This window comes from Oncorhynchus gorbuscha, linkage group LG05 (genome assembly GCF_021184085.1).
Source record: "Oncorhynchus gorbuscha isolate QuinsamMale2020 ecotype Even-year linkage group LG05, OgorEven_v1.0, whole genome shotgun sequence".
Lineage (NCBI taxonomy): Eukaryota > Metazoa > Chordata > Actinopteri > Salmoniformes > Salmonidae > Oncorhynchus > Oncorhynchus gorbuscha.
This window is the reverse complement of record NC_060177.1, coordinates 36,778,901-36,795,819: the sequence shown is the minus strand read 5'-3', so window position 1 is coordinate 36,795,819 and position 16,919 is coordinate 36,778,901. Positions and strand designations below refer to the sequence as shown.

The window sequence follows — 16,919 nt, the reverse complement described above, 5'->3', positions numbered from 1 at the left end:
GTTCATGCTTCCACTTAGTCCTATTCAGAAAGACAAATGTCCCTTTTTGTTCCAGCTTAGTGCTAACATACCTGATTGAAGTCATCAACAGGGTGTGTTAGAGTTAGGCTAGAACAAAAGCCTGCGCTCAAATACCATAGTTTCCCCTTCCTCGGTATTGTATATGTTTATGTTTCTACCGTCTGCTGGATAGCTGTGTTGTAGTCTGACCAAGGTCATGTTTACTGTGTCCGTTCTCTCATATCCCCTGTGTCCCGTCTTCCTCTGCAGCTCAATGAGGAGCTGAAACAGAACCTGCGGGAGACCATAGTGCAGAAGTACAGGCAGCCAGAGCAGGAGCACATCACCAAAGCAGTGGACAAGCTGCAGCAGGAGGTAAGAGAAGGCACCAGAAGCAGTTTGGTTGGATGTTTTTGGAAATATTCCTGCGGGAATTTGTCGATTTTTCTCCAATGTGCATTAATATTCAGCTTTTTTATGTTTACTTTCATTGAATCTACTATTATTTACACGGGCACTGATATGTGTTTTCATTATGCATGGTTGCAGTATGTTATTAGCCCTACACGTATCTCGTCATTATGAAACCTTCTGATTTGAAAGAGAGCCCGTTGTTTTGTATAAGGATTTGGTTCCTGAACTGAGTATCATTCAGCTCATCTTCTGAAACAACTGCAAGACAACTGGGAAAGAATGCACCACCCTGTTTGTGAAATGCCTCTCCCTCTCCCTCTCCCTCTCCTCTCCTCTCCTCTCCTCTCCTCTCCTCTCCTCTCCTCTCCTCTCCTCTCCTCTCCTCTCCTCTCCTCTCCTCTCCTCTCCTCTCCTCTCCTCTCCTCTCCTCTCCTCTCCTCTCCTCTCCTCTCCTCTCCTCTCCTCTCCTCTCCTCTCCCTCTCCCGCCAGTTTAAGTGCTGTGGCAGCAACAGCTCGTCGGACTGGAGCGAGAGCGTGTGGATCCGCACCAATGAGGCGGATGGCAGGTTGGTGCCGGACAGCTGCTGTAAGACCCAGACGCTGGGCTGCGGCCACAGGGACCACCCGTCAAACATCTACAAAGTGGAGGTGAGCGTCCGATACAGGGAGCAGCTGGTGTTGTTGAGTGTTAGAGTGCTTGCAATTCATAGTGCAAATTCTGCTTGAGTTCAGGTTTTTGTAATCAAGATCATAGCTGTGGGAAGAACTTTGGGGGTTGGTGTGCTGTCATTTTTTTTCGTCGGGGGGGGTTAAATATACCTAAGAATCAAAAGTAAAGGGAAAAGGTATAAATAATTTCATATTCCTTATATTTAGCAAACCAGACGGCACAATTTATTTGTATTTTTACAGATAGCCAGGGGCACACTTCAACATGGTTGGTTGTATTGTAACGTGGTTGTATTTCATTTGACGTGGATGTTTTGTGTCTTTTGCCCATAACTTTGCACCTTTTGACGTAAATATTTGAGGACAGGGTTTTGTTCTTTCTGGATTCCATTAGAATGACAATCACAGAGGAAAAGACAGGGCAACAACTCTTACAATTCCAGCTATTGAAGCCCACAAGATACTGTTCTTAATTATACAACTACCTTTTTTTTGACAAAGCCCAGATGCTGAAAATAGGTTTTTGCCCGCGCTACGGACATCTATATCGGTCCTCTGATACTAGTAAAGGCCCAGTGCACTACTTTAGTAAAACAAAACAATTCTACAGTACCAGTATATATTTTTGTATTTGTTAATACATCTTTTTAATTCCGATTTTTCGGGGGGTGCTGCAGCACCCTCAGCCCCCTTACTTCCCGTGGCTAACATCAAGATTGAAAGTCACCTTAAGTCACACACACCTTTCCTGTCTCTCCAGGGGGGTTGTATCACTAAACTGGAAAACTTCATTTTGGACCACCTGAAGATCATTGGAGCGGTGGGCGTGGGCATCGCCTGTGTACAGGTGAGCAAAAATAAGCCATTTCACTGTTTGACAGCACAGAGATGACCCAAGATGGCCACCGTAAACATCAGAATCCTTGCCCTGGTCTCTGGAAATTCAGGGGTAATGGTAGAAGTGTAAAGCAACCAAAAGTCATTTTTCAGTTTCATTCTGAATTATGTGGACACTGAAACACTTAAGCGTGTATTCTTATGTGGCCTCAGGCATATATGTTGAAATGTGCTGGCACCAACTGAAACATGATGTACAGTTGAAGTCGGAAGTTTACATACACCTTAGCCAAATACATTTAAACTCAGTTTTTCACAATTCCTGACATTTAATCCAAGTAAATGTTCCCTGTCTTAGGTCAGTTAGGATCACCACTTTATTTTAGGAATGTGAAATGTCAGAATAATAGTAGAGAGAATGATTTATTTCAACTTTTATTTCTTTCATCACATTCCCAGTGGGTCAGAAGTTTACATGCACTCAATTAGTATTTAAATTGTTTAACTTTGTGTCAAAATTTTCGGGTAGCCTTCCACAAGCTTCCCGCAATAAATTGGGTGAATTTTGGCCCATTCCTCCTGACAGAGCTGGTGTAACAGTCAGGTTTGTAGGCCTCCTTGCTCGCACACGCTTTTTCAGTTCTACCCACACATTTTCTATGGGATTGAGTTCAAGGCTTTGTGATGGCCATGCCAATACCTTGACTTAGTTGTCCTCAAGCCATTTTGCCACAACTTTGGAAGTATGCTTGGTGTCATTGTCCATTTAGAAGACCCATTTGCGACCAAGCTTTAACTTCCTGACTGATGTCTTGAGATGTTGCTTCAATATATCCACATATTTTTCCGGCTTCATGATGCCATCTATTTTGTGAAGTTCACCAGTCCCTCCTGCAGCAAAGCACCCCCACAACATGATGCTGCCATCCCTGTGCTTCACGGTTGGGATGGTGTTCTTCAGCTTGCAAACCTCCCTCTTTTTCCTCCAAACATAACGATGGTCATTAAGGCCAAACAGTTCCACTTTTGTTTCATCAGACCAGAGGACATTTCTCCAAAAAGTACGGTATTTGTCCCCATGTGCAGTTGCAAACCATAGTCTGGCTTTTTTAATGCCGATTTTGGAGTAGTGGCTTCTTCCTTGCTGAACGGCCTGTCAGGTTATGTCGATATATGACTTGTTTTATTGTGGATATAGATACTTTTGTACCTGTTTCCTCCAGCATCTTCACAAGGTCCTTTGCTGTTGTTCGCAACAAAGTAAGTTAATCTCTAGGAGACAGAACCCGTCTCCTTCCTGAGCGGTATGATGGCTGCTTGGTCCCATGGTGTTTATACTTGCATACTATTGTATGTACAGATAAACATGGTACCTTCAGGCATTCGGATATTGCTCCCAAGGATGTACCAGACTTGTGGAGGTCTACAATTTTTTCTGAGGTCTTGAATGATTTATTTGGATTTTCCCATGATGTCAAGCAAAGAGGCACTGAGTTTGAAGGGAGGCCTTGAAATACATCCAGAGGTACTCCTCCAATTGACTCAAATTATGTAAATTAGCCTATCAGAAGCTTCTAAAGCCATGGCTTCTAAAGCCTGGAATTTTCCAGGCTGTTTAAAGGCACAGTCAGCTTCGTGAATGTAAATGTGATACAGTGAATTTTAAGTGAAATAATCTGTCTGTAAACAATTGTTGTGGAGAAATGTGTGGAGTGGTTGAAAAATTAGTTTTAATGACTCCAACCTAAGTGTATGTAAACTTCCTACTTCAACTGTGTGTGTGTGTGTGTGTGTGTGTGTGTGTGTGTGTGTGTGTGTGTGTGTGTGTGTGTGTGTGTGTGTGTGTGTGTGTGTGTGTGTGTGTGTGTGTGTGTGTGTGTGTGTGTGTGTGTGTGTGTGTGTGTGTGTGTGTGTGTGTGTGTGTGTGTGTGTGTGTGTGTATTTATCTCCTCTCTCTTCTCTCTCTCAGATTGTGGGGATGGTGTTTACTTGCTGTCTATATCGGAGTTTGAAGGCAGAGCCTTACTGAGAGTAGAACACGAAGAGAAGGAAAAGGGAGGGGTCTAGTCTCTGCCACCCAGTGTCATCATATTCCAGCGATCCGTTTAGTCATGGGGTCTACCACTGTGCCATGCAAACAGAAGATGACGATATGTGTAATGGTCAAGGATGCACTTATAATAGTGTCTCTCAATCCATTCCTTGGGGGGACCATTTTGGTTCTAGCCTCGCACTAACTCCCCTGATTCAAAAAATCAAGGGCTCCTCCCCATAAAATGGAGAATCAGATTTATGCAAGCCGTTACATGCTATCGGATCCACAATGCTCTATATTTTGGAAGTGTGCAACAAACAGAGCAGTTGGTGTAACCTAGTGTGATGTAAAGATCAGTGGACCAAAATGGCCCGTGCATGAGAACAGCTTGCCTTAACATTGCAATATTCATGACTGTGGCTTAATGAGCGAGAACTGACCTCTGGGGCCGATTACCATAGCAACACGTTATTTTTCATCAAGTAGCTATTTATACATCTACACACGCCTTTCACACTGTTCCTCTCAACTTTTTAATTTGAATTTGATTTGAATTTTTAAAAAAAATGTTTTAACACAAGGGATTTCTACACTTATGCCAAAGTTGTCATCAACACTGACTTTGTGTAACATCATATCAAACTGACTACTCCTGCATGCCTTTTTCATGTATACTGAACAAATATATAAATGCAACTATTTCAAAGATTTTACTGTGTTACAGTTCATAGAAGGAAATCAGTCAATTGAAGTAAATTCAACAGGCCCTAATCTATGGATTTCACTTGACTGGGCAGGGGTGCAGCCAAGGGTGGGCCTGCACCCCTTCCTGCACCACTGGAGCCAGGTCCAGCCAATAAGAATGTGTTTTTCCGCACAAAAGGGCTTTATGACAGACAGAAATACTCCACCCCTCCCCCTCAGACGATCCCGCAGGTGAAGAAGCCAGATGTGGAGGTCCTTTGCTGGCGTGGTCTGCGGTTGTGAGGCCGGTTGGACGTACTGCCAAATTCTCTAAAGCGATGTCTTATGGTAGAGAAATGAACATGTAATTATCTGGCGACAGCTCTGGTGGACATTCCTGCAGTCAGCATGACAATTGCATTCTCCCTCAAAACTGGAGACATCTGTGGCATTGCGTTGTGTGACAAAACTTCACATTTAAAAGTAGCCTTTTATTGTCCCCAGCACCTGTGTAATGATCATGCTGTTTAATCAGCTTCTTGATATGCCACACCTGTCAGGTGGATGAATTATCTTGGCAAAGGAGAAATGCTCACAAAAAGGAATTTAAACCATTTCTGGGCTCTTTTATTTCAGCTCATGAAACACTTTACATGTACATGTTGCATTTTTATATTTGTTCAGTATATATTCTGATTGTCTTTGTGTGCCTTTGAAGATAATTTTTTAAATTAACTTTTGCTTTTATTCAAACCATAAATGTTATTTTATTGTGTATTTAACAGACCAATAGGAGGATTTTATTATAAGTGTGCCTCAAAGACGCCACAAACAAATAAACTGCTGTATTTCTGTCGGTTTTCCTCTATACGTGGAAGTATTTAGCTGAAATAAACACAATTTAACCTGTTTGACTATTTTTTCGGGTAAATGAACAAGGTGTACAGTGGGGCAAAAAAGTATTTAGTCAGCCACTAAAGATGAGAGAGGCCTGTAATTTTCATCATAGGTACACTTCAACTATGACAGACAAAATGAAAAAAAAATATCCAGAAAATCACATTGTAGGATGTTTAATGAATTTATTTGCAAATTATGGTGGAAAATAAGAATTTGGTCAATAACAAAAGTTTATCTCAATACTTTGTTATATACCCTTTGTTGGCAATGACAGAGGTCAAATGTTTTCTGTAAGTCTTCATAAGGTTTTCACACACTGTTGCTGGTATTTTGGCACATTCCTCCATGCGGATCTCCTCTAGAGCAGTGATGCTTTGGGGCTGTTGCTGGGCAACACGGACTTTCAACTCCCTCCAAAGATTTTCTATGGGGTTGAGATCTGGAGACTGGCTAGGCCATACCAGGACCTTGAAATGCTTCTTACGAAGCCACTCCTTCCTTGCCCAGGCGGTGTGTTTGGGATCATTGTCATGCTGAAAGACCCAGCCACGTTTCATCTTCAATGCCCTTGCTGATGGAAGGAGGTTTTCACTCAAAAACTCAAGATACATGGCCCCATTCATTCTTTCCTTTACACGGATCAGTCGTCCTGGTCTCTTTGCAGAAAAACAGCCCCAAAGCATGATGTTTCCACCCCCATGCTTCACAGTAGGTATGGTGTTCTTTGGATGCAACAACATTCTTTGTCCTCCAAACACGACGAGTTGAGTTTTTACCAAAAAGTTTTATTTTGGTTTCATCTGATCATATGAAATTCTCCCAATCTTCTTCTGGATCATCCAAATGCTCTCTAGCAAACTTCAGATGGGCCTGGACATGTACTGGCTTAAGCAGGGGGACACGTCTGGCACTGCAGGATTGAGTCCCTGGCAGCGTAGTGTGTTACTGATGGTAGGCTTTGTTACTTTGGTCCCAGCTCTCTGCAGGTCATTCACTAGGTGTGGTTCTGGGATTTTTGCTCACCGTTCTTGTGATCATTTTGACCCCACGGGGTGAGATCTTGCGTGGAGCCCCAGATCGAGGGAGATTATCAGTGGTCTTGTATGTCTTCCATTTCCTAATAATTGCTCCCACAGTTGATTTCTTCAAACCAAGCTGCTTACCTATTGCAGATTCAGTCTTCCCAGCCTGGTGCAGGTCTACAATTTAGTTTCTGGTGTCCTTTGACAGCTCTTTGGTCTTGGCCATAGTGGAGTTTGGAGTGTGACTGTTTGAGGTTGTGGATAGGTGTCTTTTATACTGATAACAAGTTCAAACAGGTGCCATTAATACAGGTAACGAGTGGAGGACAGAGGAGCCTCTTAAAGAAGAAGTTACAGGTCTGTGAAAGCCAGAAATCTTGCTTGTTTGTAGGTGACCAAATACTTATTTTCCACCACAATTTGCAAATAAATTCATTAAAAATCCTACAATGTGATTTTCTGGAATTTCTTTCTTCTTACTCTGTCTGTCATAGTTGAAGTGTACCTATGATGAAAGTTACTGGCCTCTCCCATCTTTTTAAGTGGGAGAACTTGCACAATTGGTGGCTGACTAAATACTTTTTGCCCCACTTTAGGTAGCTATGGTATGTCAAATTAACTGTCAAAGGGAGTCAAAGTCATATATTATATTATTTGGTAGGAGGGGGGGGTGCAGACAGGCTGAAAAGATAGCAGTGGCAGCTGTACAGATAACTCATCCAAAGAGCTTTGACTTCTCAAACATGGCGGAAAACCAACACAATATGATTCCCCCGTCACCTTAATAATTCAGCCACTTAGATAACTTAGTTTAACTTTCAGAATTCTTCATTTTTCATGCAGGAAACAAAATATTAAACTCATAAGAAATATCTTGCTTTGTTTTGCAAACGCAGATCTAAAATGCTTATTGTGATTTCTAACTTTAAGAAAAACATTAGGGAAAAGTAGCTGGTTACATTCTTTCTATGATAAACAGAAATATGCAACAAAAAATCCTTGCTTTTTCATTGTAATCTGATTTAGCCTACTTGTGTGGCTGCCAGACGAAAAGCGTTGCACTTCTGTTGTCATCTGATAACTGAAGATATTTTCTCTCCAATGTGTTGCACTAATGTATTTTCTGTGAAGGAAAACTGTCGTTGCATGTCCCTGATCACTCGATTGAAGCAACAACAACAACAACAACAACAACAACAAAACTGGTCTGTCAATATACAATGGGACCCCTGTCAATTCACAGCTGGATTCACCTGCTCCTGGGACCCCTGTCAATTCACAGCTGGATTCACCTGCTCCTGGGACCCCTGTCAATTCACAGCAGGATTCACCTGCTCCTGCTTTCTCCAGTTGTGAAACTGACAAACAGACGTGACTGACTCAACTCTTCTGGGGAACTATGGTAAACTTCATAATGTATAATAATGTGACCAGTGAATTGAAAAAACGCAATCTGCTTTATCTTCTAACATATTTCGTAAGTTGATTGCAGGTATTTACTTAAAAAGTAGCTACAAATATTAAATGTAGAGGAACCTTTTTTTAGTTAAAAAAAAATAGTTACAACAGTATTGACGCAATTGGAAAAACCATACTGTGGCGACTTCCAAATAGCACGGTATACCGCCCAAGCCTAGTATGCGATGATAAGTTGACAGAAAATATATTTATTAGTCTTTTTAAAATTGTATTAATGGTGCTGAGTTCCGCCCCCCCCCCTTGGCATAGCAGCCTTCTTGAAGTTGAACCAGTTTACATTAGCCAATAGCCCTAATATCAATAAGCTCATCCAACTGCACTGTGCTTGTGTATTATTTGCCATTTAGGCCATGTCCCTCTTGTCTCCTCTGACAAGAGGAGAACTGACATGTAAGCCGACGTTGAGATGACGGCTGTATTACAAGTTGTTGACTTTCAGGCCATGCGATTTACTTATACGACTCGTGCGTTTACACAAGCAGCCCAATTCTGACATTTATTCCACTAATTGGTCTTTTGACCAATAAGATCAGATCTTTTTCAGAGCTGATCTGGTTGGTCAAAATAGTTAGAGTTGGGCTGCCAGTGTAAACACAGCCTGTGGGTCTCTGTAATGAACTCAGCAGCAGCCCAAAAAGCAATCACTCTTTCCAAACACCAGGAGGCAGCACTTGCCAGATAATTATCTTGGAACGTACAGTATTATTCTCGAGCTTTGTCCCTTGTGACACAGTCTGATGAAAACAACTGGAAAGAGTGCCTCCAAATCTTCAATATGAATTCTGTAGGTGAACAAGGAATTCCTCTGTTGAATCTACCCCCTGCGTAACACGCTAAAGAACATACCCCCTGCGTAATATGACAAAACCTTTTAAGTAAAGGTCAAATTACACTGCGCTAATTATTACTGTGCTAATGTCCAGAAAAAAATAACAATATCCGTCCATTATTGACAATAAGCCAATTATGAATCGAGGTCTTTTGAATAGCACACATTCATGTGAACACCGCAAGGTGAGTCATTGTTTGCTTAATCATGACTATAATAGTTTCTTAGAGGCAAAGCGTGTAAAGGGGGGAAAAATGGTTTTAAATTTTCATTGGATAAAAAGTAATGCAGCACATGGACCAATGTAGGATGCCTTCTGAGGCTGACCATCTGTAGAACCAGCCTAGACTCTGAGCCATATGTAATATCAGGGGTGCAACTTTGGTTTTAGAAAGGGGGGGACATAACATTTTATTAAGTCTGATAAACACTCCACAAACAGCCTACCAGACCGCTCGGAAGCGTCCGCATGGTCCTAAACCATACCGTTGCCTCATTTTGTATCACATTCTAATGATAAAGCTTTTGGGGGGACAAAAATGCAATTTCAGTGAAAGTTGCGCCCCTGCGGAATATACTATACATACAGCAAACGACTAGCAATCCAAAGGTTGCGTGTTTGGGTCACATTGGGGACAACTGTAGCATTTTAGCTAACCCTTTTCACCTAACCTGCGACATAAAATATACCATAATACTATACGTCACCAATGTATATGCTTCTGTACGACCAGGTAAGATGTATGATACTATACCTCTAATTCGTATGATATTGTAAGAGCACCTATTAAATTCATAATGTGACTTAACACACCATACTAAATTAGTGATATTCAAAGGTGGAGTTGCGACCCTGAAATCTGTATAATTTGTTTCGGGAACAAAAAAATTAACAGTACAGATTACTATATGGAACAAGATAAAACATTTTAAGAAAGAATATTTGAAAAAATGTAATTTGATTGAGTAAATGCATTAATTGGTTTCTTTTCATTTTGAAAAGAGATTAGAAGGTTATTTGTTGATGTAAAAATCGAATTGTACAGATTTTTAGGGTGTCATTAGATTTGGGGTGGGGTTGAGAGTAATTCTCGAGGTTAAAATGGGGTTCCCAGATATTCTGCCAGGAAAGATTGAATCCCTGCTGAAAAAGTTTGAATTACACTGTACTTAATGGAGGGAAGAGATTGACATACCAAGTCCTATGAATTTCCCTGAGACCAGGTTGGTGCTCCCCATCCATGGGAGCTGCACATCGACTGATCCTGTGGCTTTCAAAATGTGTATCTGTCTGTCTCGGGGTGTTGGGGAAAAGGAAGAAGACAATTGGTCTTGGATTCTATCTACAGTTGAAGCCGGAAGTTTACATACAATTAGGTTGGTGTCATTGTCGTTTTTCAACCACTCCACAAATTTCATGTAAACAAACTATAGATTTGGCAAGTCGGTTAGGACATTTACTTTGTGCATGACACAAGTAATTTTTCCAACAATTGTTTACAGACAGATTTATTTCACTTATAATTCACTGTATCACAATTCCAGTAGGTCAAGTTTACATACAGTAAGTTAAGTGTGCCTTTAAACAGCCTGGAAAATTCCAGAAAATCAAGGCATTAGAAGCCTCTGATAGGCTAATTGACATCATTTGAGTCGATTGGAGGTGTATCTGTGGATGTATTTCAAGGTCTACCTTCATACTCAGTGCCTTTTTGCTTGACATCATGGGAAAATCAAAAGAAATCAGCCAAGACCTCAGAAAAACATTTGCAGACCACAAGTCTGGTTCATCCTTGGTAGCAATTTCCAAAAAGCCGAAGGTACCACGTTCATGTGTACAAACAATAGTATACAAGTATAAGCACCATGCGACCACGCAGCCGTCATACCGCTCAGGAAGGAGAAGTGTTCTGTCTGCTAGAGATGAACGTACTTTGGTGTGAAAAGTGCAAATCAATCCCAGAACAACAGCTAAAGACCTTGTGAAGATGCTGGCGGAAACAGGTACAAAAGTGTCTATATCCACAGTAAAACAAGTTATATATCGACATAACCTGAAAGGCCGCTCAGCAAGGAAGAAACCACTGCTCCAAAACCACCATAAAAAAGCCAGACTACGGTTTGCAACTGCACATGAGGACAAAGATTGTACTTTTTGGAGAAATGTCCTCTAGTCTGATGAAACAAATATAGTACTGTTTGGCCATAATGACCATCATTATGTTTGGAGGAAAAAGAGGGAGGCTTGTAAGCCGAAGAACACCATCCCAAACGTGAAACACGGGGATGGCAGCATCATGCTGTGGGGGTGCTTTGCTGCAGGAGGGACTGGTGCACTTCACAAAATAGATGGCATCATGAAGCTGGAAAATAATGTGGATATATTGAAGCAACATCTCAAGACATCAGTCAGAAAGTTAATTCTTGATCGCAAAGGGGTCTTCCAAATGGACAATGACCCCAAGCATACTTCCAAAGTTGTGGCAAAATGGCTTAAGGACAACAAAGTCAAGGTATCGGAGTGGCCATCACAAAGCCCTGACCTCAATCCAACAGAAAATGTGTGGGTTGAACTGAAAAAGTGTGTGCAGAAAAGGAGGCCTACAAACCTGACTCAGTCACACCAGCTCTGTCAGGAGGAATGGGCCAAAATTCAGCCAACTTATTGTGGGAAGCTTATGGAAGGCTACCCAAAACGTTTGACCCAAGCTCAACAATTTAAAGGCAATGCTACCAAATACTAATTGAGTGTATGTAAACTTCTGACCCACTGGGAATGTGGTGAAAGAAACTAAAGCTGAAATAAATAATTCTCTCTACTATTATTCTGACATTTCCCATTCTTAAAGTAAAGTGGTGATCCTAACTGACCTAAGACAGGGAATTTTTACTAGGATGAAATGTCAGGAATTGTGAACATCTGAGTTTAAATGTACTGATTATATTGCCATTCTGCTGTTTCTCTGGATGAAAGCCCACTAAGCCCTGCTGCCAGTAGAATGCGGGTTACTTGTCCAACACTCCGAAGCCCTAAATCAAGCACCATCAGCAAGCTGGAAATGCCATGCATGACAATTTGCAAATATTTCATCCGGACAGAAGCATACCTCACGGGGCAGTTGTCCAGTAATTTGCACCCACCACGCCAAACAGTGTATCTTGATCTGTAGGTCAAACGTGTTTGGAAATTATTTTTTTGGTGGGGCTCCCTTTCTATACTCCTCACCTTTGACCTTTATTGGAAGGTGTTGTGGTCAATAACGTGCTTGTATAATTTGTCCTGGAGTTGTTGTCAGGGGTTGGTAACGGGGACGGAGACTCGGTGTCACCGCAGGCATTCCCCCTCAGGGTAACTCACCAGCCAGGGGGAGGGGTCTTGGGCCATGGTGTGCAAGAGGGTCGACGCAGAGGTGTGTGTCACCTAAGCATATCTTCCATCTTATTCTAAATTCTAAAAGCGTTGTATTTTTTTAATGTATTTTTTTTTATACAGCTTCACTAAAAGACCGTTATGAAAAAGCTGGCCATGTGTTAATTTATTTAGGATTTACGGAGTTGAGGCCTACTGTTTAAGATACAGTACTTTTGCATAATTCAGTGGAGACTTGTGTATGTTTATCTTGTGCCCTGTAGATGGCAGCCTTCAGTCTATAAAATGAAAAAAAGGATGCTCTTGTTTTGGCTGTCGAGCTGCAGACTTGAAATTGAAATTTAATTGAAATATCTAGCGTGAAGAAAATCTATTTCAACCTTAGTCGTGAAATAAATCTACATATCTGCAAGGCTCAGCCTGTCTAGCCTCATGAACTACATTCACATTGCACACATACATTCACCCAAAGAGACGTTGCCATTGCTATTAATAGACACACACACACACACACACACACACAGGCCCACATACACGTGTTTATTATACAGAGACACACTATCCATCATTAAAAAGTAGAAATGTCCATACACGTTATTTCGGAACATACTCTCAATGTCTTATACTTAAAAACAGACCAAATGCATTCACACACATTTAAAAACGAACTTAAATCACTAACACACAGACTAAAACAATCCCAGTAAGGGGTCCGCTACACAAAGTGGATGATGAACATGAGGCCGGGGATAGGACAGGCTTCATTATCCCTGAAAGAAGATCCGTCAATTTCCTTCCACTCTGTCTGGTCCAACTTCAGTTGACTGCCTCAACATTAGGACTACTTATTGTATTTTTGGCTATTTTTACACTGTTATCAAGGGTGTTGTGAAGCGCTGACTTCACATTTTGCTGCTGATTATGTAACTTATTTACATTTCACCAATTGGAGAGTGACTGGCTCTGCTAAGTGTTCGAGTTTGAGCCATGATGGCAGCCCTCAAGCTCCCTGCAGACGAGCCAAAACACTGCTACAAAGAGGATAGGGTGACACGAGGTATTTTTGTCTAGTGTGCCCTAGCCAAATGTGGCATAACGTTTATGTCACCTATATATATGATATGTAATTATATTGTAAAATGTTATGATGTTGTGAAATATTTTGCTCATGAGTGGGGCGGTCTGGCCCTTTCTGTCCAATGAAGTAATTTACGGACAATATTTGTGTCCATTTCAGAGTTTTGCAAGAGCCCCCCCAGAGACAATACTAGTTCTGTATAGTATGTTTAATGAAGCCTCCATTAGATGTACTTCAAGATGTTTCAAATGTGACTCACTTTTCCAATTTACATACTATTTATTTTGAGAACAATATTTCAGATGTTTCTTTTTGCCCTGGGTAGCAGAGAGCTGCTGAGATCTGACTATAGTGCTTCCCTTCTCTGTGTCATTGAGGGAGAAAGCAAAGGGGAGAGCGGGAATGCCACTGGGGCAGAACCCGTCCGCTTCTATTTGTCACCGCCGACTCCCGTGAGACGACTTGCGTCCGCCCGTTCTGCCCGCTGCTCTGCCCGAACGGACGCTATACCAAGGGTTTCTGGGAGCCCGCACCTCCACCGTTGTGTATCTGCCACACAGAACCCGGGCTGGGCTGACCTGTTGCACTGTGAACCCCACAACCCTAACCCTCTCCCCCCTTTTCACACACACATGCCCACCCCCCTCATGGGCATGGTACAGGGGCACAAAGAAGGTGGTGAGGGTAAATGAGGAAAGGAGGGAGGAGGGGGTTGGAGGTTAATGTAGTCAAGCAGGGCAGGCTGGCAAGGAGGGAGGGAGGGAGCCCGCCTGCCTGTCTCCCCCTTAGGCCAGTTCCTCCCCTTCCACATGAGTCACTCCCGAACACACAGGTCATCGGCTCCCTCAACATGGTAATGAATGAATTCCAAAGCATGCTGAATTAAACTGCAATCACAAGATGGGCCCGTGACGTCTTAGTCAAGCTGTCTCTTGCATTAAGATTATATAATTGAGGCAGTGGGAGATGGAGGGCGACCCGACTGTGTGTAGGAGGCGTAGGGTAAGCCTATAGCCTAGCTCGACTTCTATCCTTCGGTTTATGGTTACGCTCCGATACTAGCATGCCCATTGGAGGGTTTCAAAGAACAAGATCAGAGGAGGAGGCAGGAAGCGACATAAATGGGATATTATTGTTGATAATTGAATTGTTTCATTAAAGTCATTTTTTAAAGTTTGTGTTTTTTCAAGATGGTAGTGTATATATTAAATGTGTGATATTATATGTAAACGGACTATATTTTTTTAATAGAGCAGCAGATTGCATTTGAAAGGTGAAAGAGGGCAATTTTCTGTTCAAACATTGGAAACGTACGATTTGGAAGGAAATTCAGTACAATCAAACTCCCAAACTGTTCCATGGTCTGAATTCTTTCCTATGGTAACTGGAAAGAATGGCAAGCTAGAAAAATGCTGTTGTCTTTGTGTTGCGCACAAAACTATCTAGACATACTCCAAATAACAGCATTAGAAAACGGAGCCGTAAACTGTTCGTGTCACTTTCTGCTTGGAAAGCAGACAATATATAAAAACATGATATTCATTGGATAAAGCCAACTCAATGGTGATGTTGAGACATGTTAGACTGACCACAAACTGGGGGGGGGGGGGGCTGGAAGCTGTCACTGCTCTGACTGATATCAGCATAGACTGAGAGGAGGAGTGTGTGTGCGCCCGGGCGGGTGGGTGGGCGTGCATGTGTGTGTGTCAGAATATAATATAATACAGCTTTATTATCCAATGTGTGTATGTGTAGGGTGTACGAGGGGCTAGGTTAGTTTAGTGGTCCACAATGGAAAACACGACCACAGTTCCCCCAGATTTCATTTCACTCGGTCATGTGGCCTCCAGCACTCTACTCATGCTTGGTTCAAACTCATTTTTCTTTTCAAACAACCGCGCTGTTTCCAACACAGTCATACCCTTCTGTCGTTTTGGAGACCTATTTCAAAATGGGGGGGGGGGTGCCTGTTGTGAGTGCCTATTTTTTTTTGTTCGCAGTAGAGGGAGCATACTGTGATGTCAATCAGTCAACGATGAAAAGTATGACTCACAGCATCGTATGCAGAAGGGGAATGATCTTATATATTTTTTTGCTGATTTTGATATTTTCCAACTCTTTGGAATTTAAGGTACAGTATTTCATAGAGGGTCAAATACTTACTTATTGAAATATGCACCGATTGACATTTGATGCATAACCATATTTAAGTTTGGAGTGAGTGAGCTGATCTCAAGTTAGATTTTAGACCTCCAAGAGTGATATTGTCGAGACTGCCTCTAAATGTTAATTGCGTTTGAAAACAAGGTCTTCTCACATGCTATCTTACATTTTGAGTTGATTCGTTTTTGTAATAAAAAATATATACATTCCGACAATAAGTCAGATTTTTAACTTGCATTGGTTGTATTCATTTGGTACCAAATGGAAGAGAACGGACTGAAACAGGGCTGGATTACGTTTCAAAACGCTTTTCCATTGCATGCGCTTTTTCCATTGCATGTGCTTTTCCATTGCATGCGCTTTTTCCATTGCATGCGCTTTTCCATTGCATGCGCTTTTCCATTGCATGCGCTTTTCCATTGCATGCGCTTTTCCATTACATGCGCTTTTCCATTGCATGCGCTTTTCCATTACATGCGCTTTTCCATTACATGCGCTTTTCCATTGCATGCGCTTTTCCATTGCATGCGCTTTTCCATTACATGCGCTTTTCCATTACATGCGCTTTTCCATTACATGCGCTTTTCCATTGCATGCGCTTTTCCATTGCATGCGCTTTTCCATTGCATGCGCTTTTCCATTGCATGCGCTTTTCCATTACATGCGCTTTTCCATTGCATGCGCTTTTCCATTACATGCGCTTTTCCATTGCATGTGCTTTTACACTGAATGCGACCCTGTTGATGGAGGATCTGTTGGCCTGCTGTGTTGGTTTGTTCCAGAACAGACTCATGGAATCAGCCCCTGGCGTCTCCCTGGAGAAGCCAAATTAGATGGCTGTAATTTTGAACAAGTGGAAGAGAGAAGGCACTAATGATATCTAATGTAGGTCAGGCTGATTCATACAGGAATCAGCCTTGCAAAACAAAATATCTCTGGCTGACTATATGGAAACCGCCAGACATGTGAGGGCTGACTCTGACGGAGTAGCCTGACTGCCATCCTTTCGTCCGTCCCCAGCTCATTGAACTCTGCCTCCATCCATCCATCACGTAGTGTTGTGCATCCTATCTGCATTGACAGTATAACTGCCTAGCCAGACACATGACTCACGTCATTATGGCTAATTCAGTGGGAGATATTTAGATGCATTAACATTGTGCTATGCCGGTGCAATACTGCAATGTGGTTGTTCATGTGCGTTTGATCAGGATTCGAACCTGGTTCTCCTGCTTGCCACAGGACTGTGTTAGCCTGCTGAGCTACAGTAGGTATGTTTTTAGGTCCCAGACAAGGTTACTCATCACCGAGTGTGGTTCCGACAACAACCCCGCGATAACTCACCCCACCTTTGACCTTCTTTGTCATTTGCAAGACTAGTATTGTGTGATTTGTAGGTTCCGATTAATCATTTGCATCATGATCACGATGAAAGCTT

The 16,919-nt window shown here is 42.1% G+C and overlaps 1 protein-coding gene across 1 annotated transcript in view; it reads left to right on the top strand.

The window, feature by feature from the left end:
* Positions 1-5,070, top strand: part of LOC124035909 (CD151 antigen-like) — a 55,893-nt gene extending 50,823 nt beyond the window's left edge. Inside the window, exons 5-8 of the mRNA XM_046349794.1 lie at positions 271-375; positions 905-1,063; positions 1,845-1,931; positions 3,891-5,070. Of these exons, the coding sequence (XP_046205750.1) occupies positions 271-375; positions 905-1,063; positions 1,845-1,931; positions 3,891-3,950 (411 nt within the window). The 3' untranslated portion in view covers positions 3,951-5,070. The remainder of the gene's footprint in view (positions 1-270; positions 376-904; positions 1,064-1,844; positions 1,932-3,890) is intronic.
* Positions 5,071-16,919: the final 11,849 nt, after the last annotated feature.